We start from the raw sequence: 17,477 nt of genomic DNA, 5'->3' as shown, positions 1-17,477 counted from the left end.
CCGCCTCCTCCTCCTCCTCCTCCTCCTCCGCCTCCTCCTCCTCCGTCGTCGGCCTCATTCATTCGTCGGGGTGGGTTTGGGAGGGGAGGGGAGGGGGGAGAGTTTGCGCTCATTGCGTCTAAGAAACGCCTCAGAAACTTCCACTTGCCTTTGACCATCTGCGGATAAGTTTGCGAGAAAGTTATCGCACAGCGTTGCCGTCTCTCCGCCGTGGTTGTGTGAAAGTAAACAAAAAACATCCAAAAAGTTCATGTGCTTTTTTTTTTTTCTTCCTTTTTTAATGTTTTGAACCGCGTGACCCAAGTCTGCTGCTAACAAAGATCTTGTTAATAATGTGCCTCTGTGTGTGTGCGTGTGTGTGTCTGCTTGCGCGGGTGCACGCGCGCGTGCGCGCTGTTTTTCACCAGACCTACGGCTGCCAATATTTTTGTGTTTTGGTTTCACAGACTTTACGCGCCGCTATTTATCATACTCCCACATAGCAATTCTCAAGAGTTAAAGGAGCAAAAGGAAACAAAAACAAGGAAAACAAAAAGTACAAGAACAAAAGGAAACCAAAAAAACAAAAAAGAAATACAAAACAAGAAAATAAAACTCTGGAACAGTCACAGTATTTATTCCCATTGCATTTTCATTCTCATCTTTATTTCATTATTCCAGAGAGGATTTTTATGCTTGTGGAAGTAAACTTAAATCCTGGACTCGTGCACTTTTTCCTCTCGTCTTGATGCACGGCACTTCCAGCACTGCAGCCGCCACCGTCATCTGCTGCGCAGCCTCCATGATTTTTGCGGCACTGCTTTGCTTGATTATATTTAAAAGCACAGTCCTTTAACGGATAAGGCCTTTCATAAAATACTTTGCCGTTTTATTTTTTTTATTTTCCTTTGACTAAAGAAAATAAACTGGTGATTAGCAGCAGTTTATAATGAGTGTGGTTGGTCCGGAGCTGTGCGTTCAGAGCTGAGCTCAAGGACATAATTTCATGAGAATTATTACCATATGCTTTTCTCCCGGAGCACTGGCTTTATTCCGGAGCTGAAGTTCAGGTTGCAAGCTCTTGTGTTTATTGCCCGAACACTATTATAATATTCTGTAGATGCAGTAATTTATTCGGGGCTGAGGCGTGCGCTGCCAAAATGAACTGTTCTATTCTTCCGAGCACAAAACACCATATCTAGCAGATATACACATATAATTATGTAATTATTTACAATTATTTAAGAGAAAGACACCATAAGCCCTGACTGTTGTAGGTCTGTTCAAACATTCTATATACTGCACCTGGTAAATTACTTTGAGGAGTGGCATTTAAAGGGAATGGCTTTAGATTCTTGGAAGGTCTGAACAACAGCTTTGACACACTGTGTTTCTTTTAAACAGGTTCCTTGTATTTTTTGGCGAAGCAAATCAGTTGTGAAATGTGGGCACACCCATCTGGCCAAACCTGAATCGAAAAAACTTTTTTTTTTTTTTTGCTTGGTGTGAGGATTCCATGAACAATCAGCTTCCTATCAGCTTTGGAAGGAAATGGGAGAGGCTGCCACAAGCTTCCCTTTAAAAGCCAAAGAGGAAATACAGGAAGCTTTACGTGCTCAGGTGCAGCCACAGAGCATCAATACGCTATTTTGAAGATTTGACAAAAAAGAGCTCTGTCATCACCACTGGATGATCGAAGAAGGTGGTGCTTACATGATTGATCAGTCGATCACGAATATTTTTGAAAAAACAAAATTAAGCAGAACTAAACTGCTTGTTTTGCCTTCTTAGAAATATATTTTCCACTTTTCATAAGTGATTGTGGTTATGGAATTCCAAAGTTTTGGATTGTCGACAGGACAAATGAAACGTGTCAAAGATTTCAATCCTGGTCTACAGCCACTGCAGTGAGTGATCAGTGTGGGTACTTTCTTTTAACTGTGTGCAGTGTTTTGTTCTGTTTTTGCTTTTTTATTTTTAGTATTTGTATTATTATTCATTATTTCTTTCTTTTGTATGTAGAAATAGTTACATATTTTATACACGTTTGAGATATAATGGAATCCATTCATTCATTCATTCATTCATTCATTCAACTTTTATTAATAAAATGATAAAGTGTAAATCAATAAGCAGATGGTAGCAGTAAGGGAATAAGCATACTGCAGTTTGCACTCGTGCACTCTTCTGCGCAAAATAGCCACATCTAGGCTAAATCTCCTAAAACATGGTCATAAAAAAATGTCACTTTTTTTTCCCAAGCAGTATTTTTTCTTTCCCCCTTTTCCCTTCTCACACATTTTCTACGACTCTTTCTTACAGCCAACCCTTGAAATGCCAAGGGTCACGAGTCAAACATATGCAGCACGGATTACAATTTATTACCCAGCATTTGCCTGATAATTTTTCTCTTTTGACAAGCTTAGGTAAATCACATTGCCTACTCTATAATGTATGAGGCCTCGGCTAGCTTGATGAGTCCGTCGCTATTGGCTGATACCCCTGCGGTGTTTGAGTTCCCACAAGACCAATAAGGCTTGTCTGCACTTGGACCAGACTGGAGTCGCGGCAGAAGCAGGTAGAGGTCCTCGTATTTATAGAAACCATATGCAAATGGTTCGGCGCCACGTCGTATTGTTCGAGCAGGAGGGTGACAGGTGAATGCATGTACATACAAGGGAAAGTGAATTTCCTTGTCGCTTTCTTTTTGAGGCGAGTCTAATAAGTCACAACGGCGACCCCTTTCCTCATTTCATTTGAATATTCAGCTCGGACTGAGGCTTTGGAAATGTCTCCCCCTTCCCATGTATTTTATTCCGTCCCGCTGAAGGCTCATTATTTTACAGCAGGGTTTGTGTGAGAGGCGGCCCCAGTCTCTGAACTCCATGTCGGCGCCGTATTAATCAAACTTCACACAGCGGTCAAGGGGTCCACGGGCTGACATGGCACGGCTCACTCCACACTTGAGGATTTTAAGGGAAAAACACACAACCCGCTCTCTCAGTGCAACAACACCAAGACGACCACCTTCTGTGTAATCTGCACTTTCTTCACCGTGCGCCAAAGCGTTGCTCAGCGATTTCACTGAACCGATGCTGACGTTGTCCTCCCTGTTTCCCTTTCCCCTCTTCTCTGCAGTGGACAACAGGATCTTTGCATGGGGAAACGGCACCAGCGGACAGTAAGTGGATTTCTAAATGATAAACTCAATCAACCAGCACAAATCCTTAAACTTTTTTTTGTGGCATTTCTGCACTTTTCCGGGGCTTTCACTGGCCGCGGTTTTGGCAAACCCGGGTCGCCAGATGGAACGTTTCCTAAACCCTCGCTCATCCTTCTGGTGAAGAGCTCGGCGGAACGAGTCTGCGGCACTGGACGACGGGTGACGGGAGGAACCGTCTGTCCATCACGTCTGAGCGGACCAATCAGATTGGTTTAGCCGGGTCACAGTGACTCAAGACTTCCTGCTGTTGTGAGCGCTGACTTACAGCTGTGGCGGGCCGCGTCGCGCCGCCGTGCTGAGGAAAGCTTTCAGCGCCATCCGATTCCAATGAAACTGCAGTCCTTGTTGTGCAGTTCCCAATGTTGCGTATTTGTCTTTCACTTGGCTGGCCCCATTTTTTTTTAACCAGTGTGGAAAAGTGAATAGACATGGAAAGCCCTTACAATTATAAGACCAATTGATAATTCTTTCCATCAGCTCGACACGGTGGATGAGCAAGGTTCCAAAGTGCAAAACCAGCTTCTGTGCACGGCCACATTTTGACAGCTTGAGGTAAAACTCCTTTAGCTGACTGGAGTTTTCAACCAACATTTCATAGCTTTTTTTTTTTTTTTTTTTTTTAAAGTAGTTTTAGTTGTAGTGGAAGAGTACTTCATTGTCCACTGACATACACAATAGGGCCGTGCATTTAAGTGCCGGAGTGACTGAGAGACATACTTATACACAGATAAGTTCTCTTCCTCCCGATGACCTTCCTTGTTATAACTTCTGCAGCCAGGAGCCAGTCTGGCTGTAATGACATCTAAGGGCCCGAGGGCTGCAGTGATTCAGTGGCCCTCAAGTGCCCCAGTGGCACCAGCAGCAGCAACAGTAGCAGCAGCAGCAGCAGCAGCACAGCAGACCTCAGAGAAATTCATAAAAGACAGAGAGGCATCACTTCTCTCTCTCTCTCATCATCTTCCATTGTCCCTTCGTCTTCTCCTCGTGCCCTGCGTCTCTCCGTCTGTCCCCCTCCTCCCCGCGCCTCCTCCTCATGATGCTTTGACCCCTCTAAGCAGGTCGAGCCTCTCTGGTGGGGAGCTTATAAGGTGGAGGAGCCTATAGTTGGCGCTCCGCAACACCCACATGCGGACCAAAGGGTGTCCGTCTCCGTTATACAACTGGCACTCTGATATCTGAAAAAACTCCTCGGCTCTCCTGCGCGTCTCACTGGAGGCGAGAGAGGAGGAGAGTGTGAGAGAGCCGTGTAAATTTAAACTGGCAAACTTTCTGATGGAAATAGCAGTGACCCCGGAGTGGTCTTGTCTTGAGTTGAAGCATTGTTGTAATCAATACGGGCTCTCGCGGGGACGGCGGGCGAGGACCTTTCGTTCCCCGTTTGTGGAAATAATGGAGAAGACTGTTTGTTATTTTTCCCAGACACGCCGCAAACTAGCTGATATGGCCGGGGCATTGCAGGTTATGATGCTGGCTCAGGGAAACAAATACAAAGAGGAGCATTTTATCAAGAAGCAACAGCGGAGCTGCGTTTGAAGTGCTGGGAGCTCGCAGGTCACAAAGGTGCCGGAGTTGCGTTTGACCAACTCGTCTTGAAAAGGGGTCTTGGATGTTCTTTGTTCGCTCACACCAGGGACACGGAGGCAGCAGCACCACTGTCGGCCAGGGTCCATGTAAAGTCATTTGTGCAGCTACAATTTGAGTTGGGTTCAGTTATTATTCTTTCCCCTCGGAACGTGGGGCTGACCTTGCTGAAATCTGCCTGTTAGACACACTTCACATGAGAATCCTGTCTGAAAAGAGGAGACATCACAGCATTGCTGCTTGGGTATAGACTAATGAAGGCTTTTTTTTTTCTAATTTCTGTATAGTCTTTATAACTATACCTCAGTGCAAGAGAAAAAAATAAAAAAAACCAAACAAAACTACTTTTAAAAGAAGAGGTTTAGCAAGGTAGTGAAATTCTCCCTTCAGTATTGATTATTGTGTATGCATTCTGCCATTGTATGTGCTCTAAAACTAACTCAAAAGTAAGCTCATGTTTGCATGTGTGGTGTCTGCGTATTTCTTTTTAATCCTAGGTTGGGTAATGGACAAAAAGCCATTAAGGATCTGCCAGTTGAGGTTAAACTGCCGCAGCCGCCCAACTTGAAAGGAGGCGACGCCCGCATCGTCGGCGTCGCCTGCGGGAGCAGACACTCGTTCCTGTGGACGGACGCCGGGCAGGCCTTCAGCTTTGGGAACAACTTCTACGCCCAGTTGGGCTACGACTTCCAGAGGGCCGACTTCAAAGAGCACCAGGTAACCCACTAGCTTATCCGAACTTGCACGCACGATCAACGTGGCCGAAATCCTTTCCCAAACGTGTGCACGACGCCTGCCGTGCGACAGCGTTGGATATCCAAATATTAGACGGCGGGAGCGAGTGGCTCGGCTGACGGCAACCCCCAGGGCTCGCGTGGCTCTTTGCTCCTTGTCTCGGTCTGTCCTCGCGCCGCTCGCCGTACACTAGCCCGCCGCTGAACCACACAAATCCTAAATTGAGTGCTGTGGAATTGAAATTGGCTCTCTTGTGAAGTGTTCCACTTGCATTTTGAGCTTAATTTTGCCCACTCATATCATTTGATTCAGTCCCCCAGTCTCCTCTTTCGACCGCCGCGGCCCGTCACTCCCTCTTCCTTCTCATGCAAAGTAAGCCCATTTGCCTCGGCGTGACGCCGTCTGGCTGAACGATTGCCACTCCGCACTTGATGTATGGCTTTGTGTTCCTCGTGCGCGCACGCGTACGCACGTTTTCTCGCTCCCACCTTTTGCAGTCAAGTTGGCACATTGGTGTGCATTCAGGAAAGGTTTGCTACACATGCTAATTATTGATGAAGCTGACCTGCTAAAGCCAACGAGCATCGCGACCGTCACATGGGCAAAATGACCCCATGGTGCATTTGGCTTAATGAATGTGTAGATATTACGTTTCTGACAGAAACATATTGGGAAGCAAATAAAATCACAATTGTTATGATTAATATTATTGCTATCATCATTAGTATTCACACGCACTATGATTTACCAATGATAAAACTGATTGTGGCCGTTAGTTTTGTGTTTTTATTTCGCGCCTTTGAAAGGCAGGCGCTGCACGCTGGCTACACACAGGACAACCGATGTTGACCAGGCTGCAGACGCGAGCGATGTGATTCAAATCCACTTGAAGCCCATCGATAGTTGGATAGCGAAAGCTGTTTTTGTCTAAGTATACTATATTATAGTATTTTGCGCAAGGAAACATTTTTTTTTTTCTGAATGAACTGTTTAACTCCTTCATTTCGGTAATGTCTCCTCTCTGCCACTGCAGTGCCAGTGCACTGCCCTCTCTGGCGGAAAGCGGGAGCAGCCGCAAAGCTCTCATTTTAATCAGGCGGTCTCGCCCACTTTTGCGCATGTAGGCAGTCACTCTGCAATCTTAGCAGATCACCAGCAACACACAAACCAACAAGCATGTACGCAGTTTAGCACTCCCTATTTAGGACCTTCGTAAATCAGCCCTAAGACTTTTACCTGCACATGTTCAATTCAAAGGGATGGATAGTAAAGATGGAGTGTGTTCCACCCCTGTCCCTTTCACTGCTCCCATTACTAGTGATCTGCTTACCTCGGAAGGATATCACTATCAAATTGGATGCTATCTTTTGGAAATTGCCAATTACCCGCCCTCCTCGCGCAGTCTGCAGGTGTGTTGGGATTGTTTGGCAATCAGCGAAGGGTTTTCTTTGCTACGTTATCCCTCTCTGTTCCTCTGCATCCAGAGGTAACGTTAGACAGAGTCCCAGGAGAGAGGCCTCCACGTTGGGAAGCGGGGGAGGAAAACAAAAAAAAATAACCAGCCACTTGGCGGCAGCGGTGAAACCCAGGGGCCTGAGCTCTCACCTCAGGTCTCCTCTGTGATAAAGACCGCTGGGGTTTGCATGACTGCGCCCACTTCTTACTTTTCTTCCGCCGTATCAAAGGGAGCTGGTTGGGCGGGGTGGGAGCTGGGAGGGCTGGTGCAGTGGCAGGAGAATGGAAACTTGTTTTTTTTTTTTTTTATCATGGAGTCACCTCTTCCTTTCATAGTCAGACCAGTGGCCTCTGATTGGCCCTAAATGGAGGCCCATATCTGCTCCCCTCTGTTCTATACACCACCAACCTCCATCCTCTTTCATCCCTGTTGCCTCCCTTGGTGTGTGTGTGTGCTTGCGTGTGTGTGTGTGCGTGCGTGTGTGTGTGTCTCTCTCTCTTTTCAGACTATGAAAAAGCATCTCAACCTCAAGCTATCCCCCAGATTCTGCACTATACGATACCGGCCATTGTTGTAAAGATTCTGTATGTTGGAGTCTGCCCGCTTCGCCCCTAAGGCTCAGTTTCTTTTTAAAATGGAGTGGAGGCAGAGTTGGGAGATCTGAGAAACACTATATTCTGCTCTTTATTGGCCCGGTGATAGGGTGTTGGGATTCTGCTCACACCTGTGTGCCCATTGTTCTGGCCCTCAATGGCATTTTCACCTGCAACAGACAAGGTTAGACACAGCTCATATATAAGGGTTTGATTGACATTACTTTAATGGCACACCGCGGGGTTCTGCACCGCCAACCAAAATGAAAGTTAATCTCATTTTTTCACCCTTCTGATGCATCTGCCCACCTTTTCTTCTCCCCTCATTTGGACAAGGACTTTGTCTTCTTTTGACGAGTTTGGAAGGTGTGTGTGTGTGTGTGTGTGTGTGTGTGTGTGTGTGTGTGTGTGTGTGTGTGTGTGTGTGTGTGTGTGTGTGTGTGTGTGTGTGTGTGTGTGTGTGTGCAGTTGATGGCCCTTCCTTTGCTGCCCATGTTCCCTGTATGAACACTGCGAAACAAATAATCATTGGTTTTCTTTTTTCTTTATTTACATCCCCATTAGCTTCCACATATGTGGCCGCTAATCTTCCTGGGGTCCACATACAATAAAAAAATTGCACAAACATACATACTGTACATACACTACCTGTCAAAACTTACGACACATACTTCTGATTTAATGGTTTTTCTTTCATTTTCATGACTATGTACATCGTGGGCTGTCACTCAAGGCATCAAAACTATGAATGAACACATATGGAATATGTATTAAACCTAAACTGTCCTTTGATTATTGGCCCTGCGATGAACTGGCGACTTGTCCAGGGTGTCACCCTGCCTTCACCCTAAGACAGCTGGGATTGGCTCCAGCAGACCCCCGTGACCCTGAATAGGAATAAGCGGGTATAGAAGATGAATGAATGAATGTTCTTTGATTAAACTTAACTTGGGCTATGTTGACCCCCCCCCCCCCCCCCCCCACACACACACACACACACACACACACACACACACACACCATTTACTTTATATTTATATTTCAAATGCGACCGCTATCAGACTCATGCGTGAATAAACAAATCTATTACCAAGTGATAATAAGAAGATTTCGCTTTCTTTCCACTGACTGGCTTCATCGCTGTCGTCTGCCATGCTTGTAGCATCCGTAGCATCATGATCTTGTCAAGTCCCCTCTCTTTACGCGGAGATTTGTGATGTCTGTCACATTTCAGTGATTTAAAAGTCGGATGAAATGCCGTTCAGACTGTAAAATATCAGAAAGTATCTGTGTGTGATTTTAAAAAACGAAACCAAAAAAAAAGCTGAACAAAAAACATATTTGTGCTGCTCAGATTATCATGAAAACAATCAGATATGGGTCACATTTGGACAGAAAAGTCACATTTGGGCAACTTTTTCCAGCAGTGTGTTCATCACGTTAGTCAACTTGGTCAGTGTCTCACACATTTGATGGTCTGACTCCAGTGACCCACAGCACTCATGATCTGGATCTATTCAGTCAGCATTCCAGAAGACTTGTAATCAATTTTGTAAAGATCCGGACTTCTCACCACTATCACTGTACATGCTTGCTCTGTTTTTTTTTTCCTATGAGTATTCTGTTTTTTTATTTGTGAACACACCGTATCTCTTGTGGTAGGCTAGTACACCTTGCTACAAACCTAGCCCCTTTGTGTTTGTGTATTTATGAGCGGGGAAGGGGGGGGGGGGGGCGAAAAAAAGCAACTGTGAGTGCTTGAAAATAAACCCTGTTCCTAAACGTGACATGTGTGCAGCTTGAGCTTGGCACGGCATCCGTGTTCAGCCTGGCTGAGCACAACTTGTTTGAATGTCATATTTATCCCTGTGTTTTGTCAGAAAATTAACTTCCTGTGAGTTTGCGGCAGAGCCGAGCATATGGCCGCGGCTCTCTGGAGATGACAGCCTAGCGGAGCGGGAGCTCGCCGGTGCCGCTGCCCTGCTCTGGCGGCAGATGCTCCGGGCTTCTCCGCGATTAAGTGGAGATCATCACTGTTTTCTTTGAGCACCGCTGTGCCTTGTAGTCTGAAGTGTTCCGTTAATCACTGCCTGCCTCCCTGCCTTTTCCCCACAAGCTGCCAAAGCGCTCATTAAGTTTGAATCTCCTTCCCACCACTCACTCGCTCTCTAGCTGTACACGCCGCGTGGCAGAACCTCCGCGGTCGCGCCTTTTCGTACCCGTTTGTTTACCTATTGGGAATGCGAAGCCTGTCTGAATGGTGCGATTCCATTTCTGGCCCTCTTCTGATGCACATCCGTTAGGGCTCTCTGGCAAAATGTTGCTTATCAGATGTTTTTCCTTTATGTGGAGAAATCTGGATTCTAGTTTTCCTCCTTTTGTTGAAACGCTGCCTCGTCTCCAGCAGGGGCTCCACTGTCCTCCTTGCTCGTTGCATTTACAGAATCAATGTAAAACACAACTCCAGTCAAAGACAAAACGATAGAAATGCAATCTGTGTCAGACCACCACCCTTACTCTCCCTTCCCGGCAATCTCACATTCAGCCGCGCCGCGAATATCTCCTGCACAAGCAACCCATCCGTAGTCGGGGTGTTAAACATTGTGACACGCTTTAACCCTGATTGATCTTGATCTCCGACACAAATAATAATGTGATTACAGGCTTTTCTCTGCTTCCCCCCTTTTCAGCGGTGGAAAATAACATTAGATTTTTCCTTTCATGTTAATCGCCTCGGCTGGAAGTACACTTTGGTGCACCAATGGGCCTCGGTAATGCCTCTTTTCTTCGTAAAAAGAAAAGGGGAAAAAAACCATCCAAAATAACCTATTTGATGCACACCCACACACACACGTTGCTTAGCGCCGTAACACCGTTATTCTGCGCCCATCAAATCCTAGCTTGCTTGTCCCGGTGCAGCGATCAAACCCCCCCCCCCCCCCCCCCCTCGCCCGCCACAATAAGCGGGATGGCATTACCGTGCTTTTGAAAGCATTTGCATGGCAAAGCAATATCGTGCACCTCGGAAATAAAGGAATTGATCCTGTTCATCGCAGGTTGGATTTCCTGGATAAAGCTGTGGGAAACGCATCCCCGCGCCATCTCCGCTCGATTCACGGCCACCGTTACCTCATCCTCAAGTTAACTTTGCAATAACTGCCTGCCTCTTAATCTCGTCTGTCAGGCGGGCGGGCAGGCGCACAAAAAAAAAAAAACGTACGCGGGTTCTCTATGCTACATCGGCTGCTTGGCAGACGCGCTGATTAGTGCCAGTTTGCCTCCTTTTCAATATGTAGATACCCAGATAGAAGCCTGCCGCAATTCACATTCACAAGTACCAAAATAGAAAATGTTCCCCTCAATCAGCTGCGGAGAAATTGGCTTGCATTGTTCGAAGAGGTTGATTAGGAACTTTTTGGAGAGGCTCTTGAAATGACAAAAAAAATCTGGCTGATTGAGACACTGCCGCTGCCTCAATATTCAATTTACGGTTTTAAAGCCAGCAATAATGGATGTTGTTTTTTTTTTTTTCTATTTTATTTCACTTCTTTCTTTTTTTTATCACAGATCACGCTCGCGCGCAAGCCATGCATTTCTGCCCTCTGGGCCCACGTATTGTTATTCAACACAATTAGCGTTTATCTCATCTGCTCAGAATCAAATCTATTCACAACTGTACAAATTGCCGCGGTGCTCTCGGCAAGTTGCAGCTAATTTTTCCGACGAGGAAATTCCTTGTCAGGAGCAGCCAAGGGAGAAGGTGTCAGTTTGATACCGCGAGTACACTAACGGCTGCGCGGGAGCATAAGTGTTCGCCGCGCTTCGGTGGCGGTGCGTTTGATTTCAACACTGACCATCGGTGACGCCGGCCCTGTGGTTCTTATCCGAGCTGCCTCTCGAGACGCGAGCAAGAGACGTCCCTCCCCCGCGTCTCCCTCTGACTGATGCTGCCGGGAGGGAGGAAGGGCAGGCGGGAGAGAGAGAGAGAGAGAGAGAGGGAGGGAGGGAGGGAGGGAGAGAGTCTGCCAAACAATAAAGTCGCAGTATAGCACATACTTCTATCGCTCGCAGAGATTATGCAGTATGTGGGAACCGAATGTGGGTGTGCAGCGACCTAAACTACTATACCTGTCTCCCCAAGGGGCACCTCAAAAGTTGCCAAGGCTCTGCTGAAAAATGAGAGGGAGAGAACAGAGGGAGGTTGTCTCAGCTGTGTAGGAAGGCTAACCTACGCCTCTGGAGATTTGGCATCCTTTTTTCTCTCTCTCTCTCTTTCAGATACAAACCCATGTCTGTGACTCCTCGCTCTCACCTCTCCTGACTGGTGTAAGTCTGCGATGTGCAGCCACGGTTGCCCGCGGAGCCTCACTGAAGGCGCCAGTATTTACTTGTTTTTTTTTTAAATTTTATTTCCCATTCACTTATCGCCGCTGAAACTTTTGCGCCTCGAACGCGACTCGTCTTCCTCTTGCCGTGATTGAGAGAATATGGAGCGTGTGACCTTGTTTTAGTTTGAATCATATGCCCCGGCTGCCTCCTAATACGCCCCTGGTGTATGTGACGCTGTGAAAGCACATTCACTCTACATCAATAATTCTGTACATTTCCTTCTGGAAAACTAATTCTCATAATAGGATTTTGTCAATGTGATTTGAATAATGATCTCAAAACATCCCATTTTAGGCTACTTAACTAAATAGAATATTACTGATTGCAACACTTATCCATGGTTTGGGTTTTGGTAACCTTCTTTTCTGTTTCTTGCCAACAGCCAATTTTCTCTCAATTAAAGCATGATATTAGCACTCAGTAGGGCATAAACAGAAATAACCGTACACAACTGAATATCATGCCTTGATTATGAGCTTAAGAGTGGGTGTACAGATGGATCCGCTTTCTACACTCCAATTAGACTGCTGTTTTTCTTTTTTCTTTTTTTTTTTTTTACACACGCGTCTATGAGAGGAGGGTGGAGGGAATCGCTGCCTCCACTCCTCAGTGGTTGCCGAATTGGTGTCCCGCTTCCAGAGGTTAGAACCGCTGAGGGGGGGAGGCCCGGTTGAGAGAGAGAGAGAGAGAGAGACAAAAATCACAGGTAGAGCAGGAAGAAGAAGTGTATCATTACGTCAAGTCAGTCAGCGGAGATGCCAGTTGGCCAAAGTTAGCAGGAAGCTGTCCTAGTAAATGGCAGCAGCTGCTCGCAGTTCGAGAGAGCATGTCCCAGTCAGAGGAGAAAAGCGATGGCATCTACATTAATACTACCTTAATGGCCCATCTGGCGCTCCGTAGGGTCCCTGGCTGCACCGCCGACTCACAGGCGTTTGACAGGCAGTCTCCAGCGCACCAGACGCGCATGGCATGCCAAATGGCGGGGAGACGCCTCCGTGGCGCACAGATCTGTCAAAAGCCTCTCCGACGCCGCAGTCGCATAGGCGCGGGAAGTTAAGGCAAGTTTTCACACGTGATTGGTTCCTGACACGGATGGTGAGGGGGGGTGGGGGCGAGAGGGAGGGGGCAGGAGGGGAGCGACTGCCTTGTCTGTCTTTCTCCTCCTCGCCGCACGCACGCACACGCACGCAATCGCCGACGTGCTCGCGACGCGCGCTCCCCAGACTGGATGCTAAGTTGCCGCGACCAGATTAAACCTCAATGAGACAGCCAGGTTAAGATTAGCCGGTGGTGGATTCGCTCGGCTCCGATGCCAAGCGCAGATAGCAAATATTATTTTTCGCTGCGAGTCAGAGCCGCTCGCTGTAAACAAAAACGGGAACGAATCGCTTCATTGCGAGAACTCGTGGAAGGCCTTATCAAAAGCACCACGGGGCCTCCTGGGTCTAATTGGAATAATGGGTTAACGGAGAGGGCTGCGATCCCTGATGCGCCGCACCGATGCGCTGCCCAGTCACAGCTTTGTGTCTGTAGATTTCCCTTCTAGATGCTTCAAGATGGCCAAAAAAAAAGAGTTCTGATCTAATGCTCAAAAACGGCAGAGCCCAGCAGCATCCACCGTTATGTTTGTATCGGCACAGTGAGGAAGTCTATATCGGGTCGTTCTGTCAGTTCCTTGTTTCTCTCAAACCTTTTAAAGGCGCTGTGTGTGTGATCAAGCAGCATCTAATGGTGAGGAAGGGCAGTGCAAAACAGTGTTACTGGCGACCGATGAATCCCCGGGCAGATCTGCATTTTACTCGACCAATCACATGACGTCAGGTGGTCCAGTTCGGTGTATTCTGATTTGACGTCAGTTCGCAAAAAGGTGGTGAGAGTAAGTTGGTGCCTGGTTTTGGTAGTTGGAAAGATTTGTTCGGAAAAAAAAAAAAAAAAAAGTTGTCCAGCTGAAATAACTATCACGTACATGTCAAATTTGAATTTGGGGACGTCAAACGCATTGCAGGTGGAACAGCGTGAAAGCGTCTGTAAGAGATGTCACTTCCGCAAGGTGCAATCACACGTTTTCCATCGTTGTTTCATTTAAACTGCTCTTTGTTATAATCAAAGTCGGTGATAATCCACATGCTGCTCGTTCACTCACATATAGTAAATGCTGCAGCTGCACTGAGAATTCTTCATTGGCTTCATTGTAATCACGTTAACAGCACAAGTCAGTATTTCAAACTAAATACAACTTCCTGATGAGGACCGGTTGACCCTTGTCTTAAAATTACTGCTGCTGAACCCCCCCCCCACAGAACTTCCTCTGCTCGCTGTTCAGCTTCCATTTCAGCCAGTTTTACCAGCGACTGAAGCGAGCTCCCACTCCGCCCTGTGTGTCTTGGCCTCTTCATCAGCCCTCGTTGAGCCTCACAGCGGCCGGCCCAGCGGACTCTTCTCTCGGAGCGGGTCGCATCCTGAGATACCCGCCGACAGAGATCACAGTCCCACAAGTCGGCATCACACCGCTGCCCGGGAGACCGCGGCTCCTTCCTGTCTGGGTAAACTGTGCACAGAAGCACGGCAAGAGTAGTTTAAAACATTTGCCGCCGTTCTTTCTCTCGCACTTTTTCTTAAGGACAATTTGAGAGATAGCGGCGGTTAAAAAAAAAAAAAAGAAGGAGCTGAAGGTTCTTTAGAAAATGCATTTCAAATGGCTTATCCACTAGGTAGCCCCAGAGGACACCTCGGGGATAAACCTTGGCAAGAAAGGAAGATAGAAGGGGGTAAAAGGAAAAAAAAGGGAAAGTGAAATTGGAAGGAAGACGCAGCCGTGACTAAAACAGTGGGAATATATCTGGAGAAAAGGTATCCTCTTAACCTGCCGGCGCCTCTTCAGAGGAATCACGGCGCTGCATATCAGCGTTCGCTCTCTGAACGTTCTATGTTTATGGAGAGAGAGAGAGAGAGAAAAAAAAACTAGATCCGCTGATGTCTCCTGCCCCAGACGGTCTCGCGCTCGACAAGCGGCCGCTTCCAAATGACTCACACCTCCGTCAGATACCGTCCTCGTCCGCCTTTGTCATTTCTCACACGGGGTTTTTTTTTTTCCCGCTTGCGATAACGAGGCTGGAAAAAATTAAAAGCACACCTTGCGGTTCCCTGTTTTCTCTCTTACCTTACACAGAGAGCCAAACAAGTGAAATCAAATCGACTGGACGGCGGCCGCCGCGTGTCGAGTGCAGGCGTGCGTGCGGGCGGCTGGCAGGCAGAGACGAGGGCCTCGAGGACGGGGAGAGGGGAGAGAAAGAGAGGCGTTGGGAGAACGTGTTGGGGGGGCTGGGCGGGGTTGAGAAGAGCAGAGGGAACTTTTCAACTTTCACTCTCATTCCCAAATGTGTTGGAGGCAAAACGTAGCCTTTGAAGAGCTCGTGGCAAGATAGGCGAAGTATGAACGCACGCACGCACACACACACACACACTTGCTCTCTACTTTGCCTCTTTCTCCCGTGCATCATCCTCTTTCTCTTAAACTCTCTCCACATCTCCCTCCCTTCATCTTCTCCCTGGGCATCTCCGCTCCTTGGTGGCATCCCCAGCTGGGGGGGGGGGGGGTCTGCGTGTGCTACTGCGAGTGAACCTTCGCCATCTCCTTCGGCAGGCAGCTGTCCCCGCACGGCGCACGAGCACACGCTCGTGCAAGCGCGCGCGCGCGCACACACACACACACACACAAACACACACATGCACACACACAAGCAATTACGCCGCTCTCACCAAAAGCCCCTGCGCCTGCTAATATTTCCACATATCTTCTGACTTTTTTGTTCCTTTACACGACTGACCGGGTCGTTCCCAGCGCTGATTAGTTAAATCTGAGACCTCCAAAGAGACACTCAGTCCTCCAGTGATTACCGCAACACCAGAAACAGACACGATTCCATCCCCGGACCACTCTTGCAGTTTTGTTGTACAGCCACTAGAGGGAGCTTATATTATGCTCTGGCTCCTATAATGTCACGGATGGGTTTTAACAGCACTGTTTTTCAGCACAATCTTTAAAATGTCGCCTGCTTCACAAGAGCTGCCTGTGTTCATTGCTTCTGCATTTGATGATGAGAAGCAAATGTATAAATTATTTTTAGAAAAAAAAATAAAAATACCGATAACACAACCCTGGATATCTGTGCCTATGCTGAGGTGATAATTCTCAGATAAAGGTGTGTAAAAACACCGGGCTTGCTCAGACATGCTTTTTAATCCACTCTCCAAATGTAATGAAGTCGGATCATCTTCACTTCTATCAAAACTAAGGGGGGTCTGCAAATGATTTGTTAGCTCCTGTTGAGATTCATCACTTGCACATGTCAAAATGATGCAGAGCTGAAAATTAACAGACGGCTGTCACCGTCAACATTTTCCAGAAAATGGCAGCTTGATGGTAAACTAAATAGACAGCAATAGAAATAAATCGTTTTGTCATAGGCAGGTTGTTTGTCAAGAACTTAATTGATACAGTCAGAAAACACAACACCATAATATCATATTCTAACCTTCTAACAAAACAATGAAATAGTCTTTACAGTGTCATCTTTGAATTTCCAGTTTCAGTGGTGGGGCTGCCTTTAAAAAAAACCCCTTTCAATTATTGTTAATAAAATATCTGAATCAACAAAATGTTAAGCATCTAAAGCAGTGACTCCAACTGACACCCCCAGAGCCAGACTTTGAAGTTGAAGCAAGATACCATCTTCGGAGGCACCACGGTGAGGAAGAAAAGCTTCATCCATCAACATATCTTGATTAACAAGTTCATGGTGACCACTAAAGTACATTCAAGCGCGATTCTTTACGGTCTCTCTTGCCTTTGTCCTTGTTGCGCGCACCTCTTTCTCACGTGTGCCGCTTCGCCTCCTTACACCTCATCAACTTGCCGAGGACTAATGCGTATTGCCACTTAATCATATTCCGTCTGTCTCCATCCCCCTTCTAATAGGAGCGGGAAGGCTTGACAGCACCTGAACTAGACTTGCCGAGGAGTTGTCCCTCCACAACGCTGCGCGATATTCCCTCTCATGTTACTAAAACGGGCTGGGCCAGTGGGACTCGTCTTTGCTCTGCGCTTCCTCTGCTCCTCCGCTCCTCCTGGCCTTTTCCTGTGACAGGGCTGCCGATGATACAGATTCGCTGTGACATTTTACATTGTGTTCCCTAATTGCGGCAGCTGATGGTGGGATAGCTCGACGTACAGCTGCATAGATTTTTTTTTTTTTTTTTTTGGCGACACTTTTTCCCGGCTCTCCTCTTTCTTCATGCGGGGGCTAGCAAGCTAATGTGCTTTAGTCTCATAGCGCAATATAAGGTTCTTCTTCCTGCTCTGTGCTGCAATTTCAAATATCCACATTACATCCATTGGTAAATCTTTATACTGTATTTCACCCTTTGTTCCTGTGGAGATGCTTTACACGACTGGTTTGCCAAAGAGAAACAATTCTACAGTTCTCAATGAATCAGTATAATCAGTATGAACCCTCCATCA

General features: G+C 47.0%; 1 protein-coding gene across 4 annotated transcripts in view; it reads left to right on the top strand.

The window, feature by feature from the left end:
- Positions 1 to 17,477, top strand: part of LOC142899910 (uncharacterized) — a 292,439-nt gene that overhangs the window by 42,341 nt on the left and 232,621 nt on the right. For all 4 annotated transcript variants that reach the window (XM_076043837.1, XM_076043836.1, XM_076043838.1 and 1 more), the window contains exons 3-4: positions 3,118 to 3,160; positions 5,281 to 5,500. In XM_076043837.1, the coding sequence (XP_075899952.1) occupies positions 3,118 to 3,160; positions 5,281 to 5,500 (263 nt within the window). The remainder of the gene's footprint in view (positions 1 to 3,117; positions 3,161 to 5,280; positions 5,501 to 17,477) is intronic.

Source organism: Nelusetta ayraudi, unplaced genomic scaffold, assembly GCF_046127955.1.
Source record: "Nelusetta ayraudi isolate G7.1 ecotype Tasmania unplaced genomic scaffold, CSIRO-AGI_Nayr_v1 ptg000078l, whole genome shotgun sequence".
Lineage (NCBI taxonomy): Eukaryota > Metazoa > Chordata > Actinopteri > Tetraodontiformes > Monacanthidae > Nelusetta > Nelusetta ayraudi.
The sequence above is the reverse complement of the archived record's forward strand: the minus strand, read 5'-3'. Positions and strand labels throughout refer to the sequence as shown.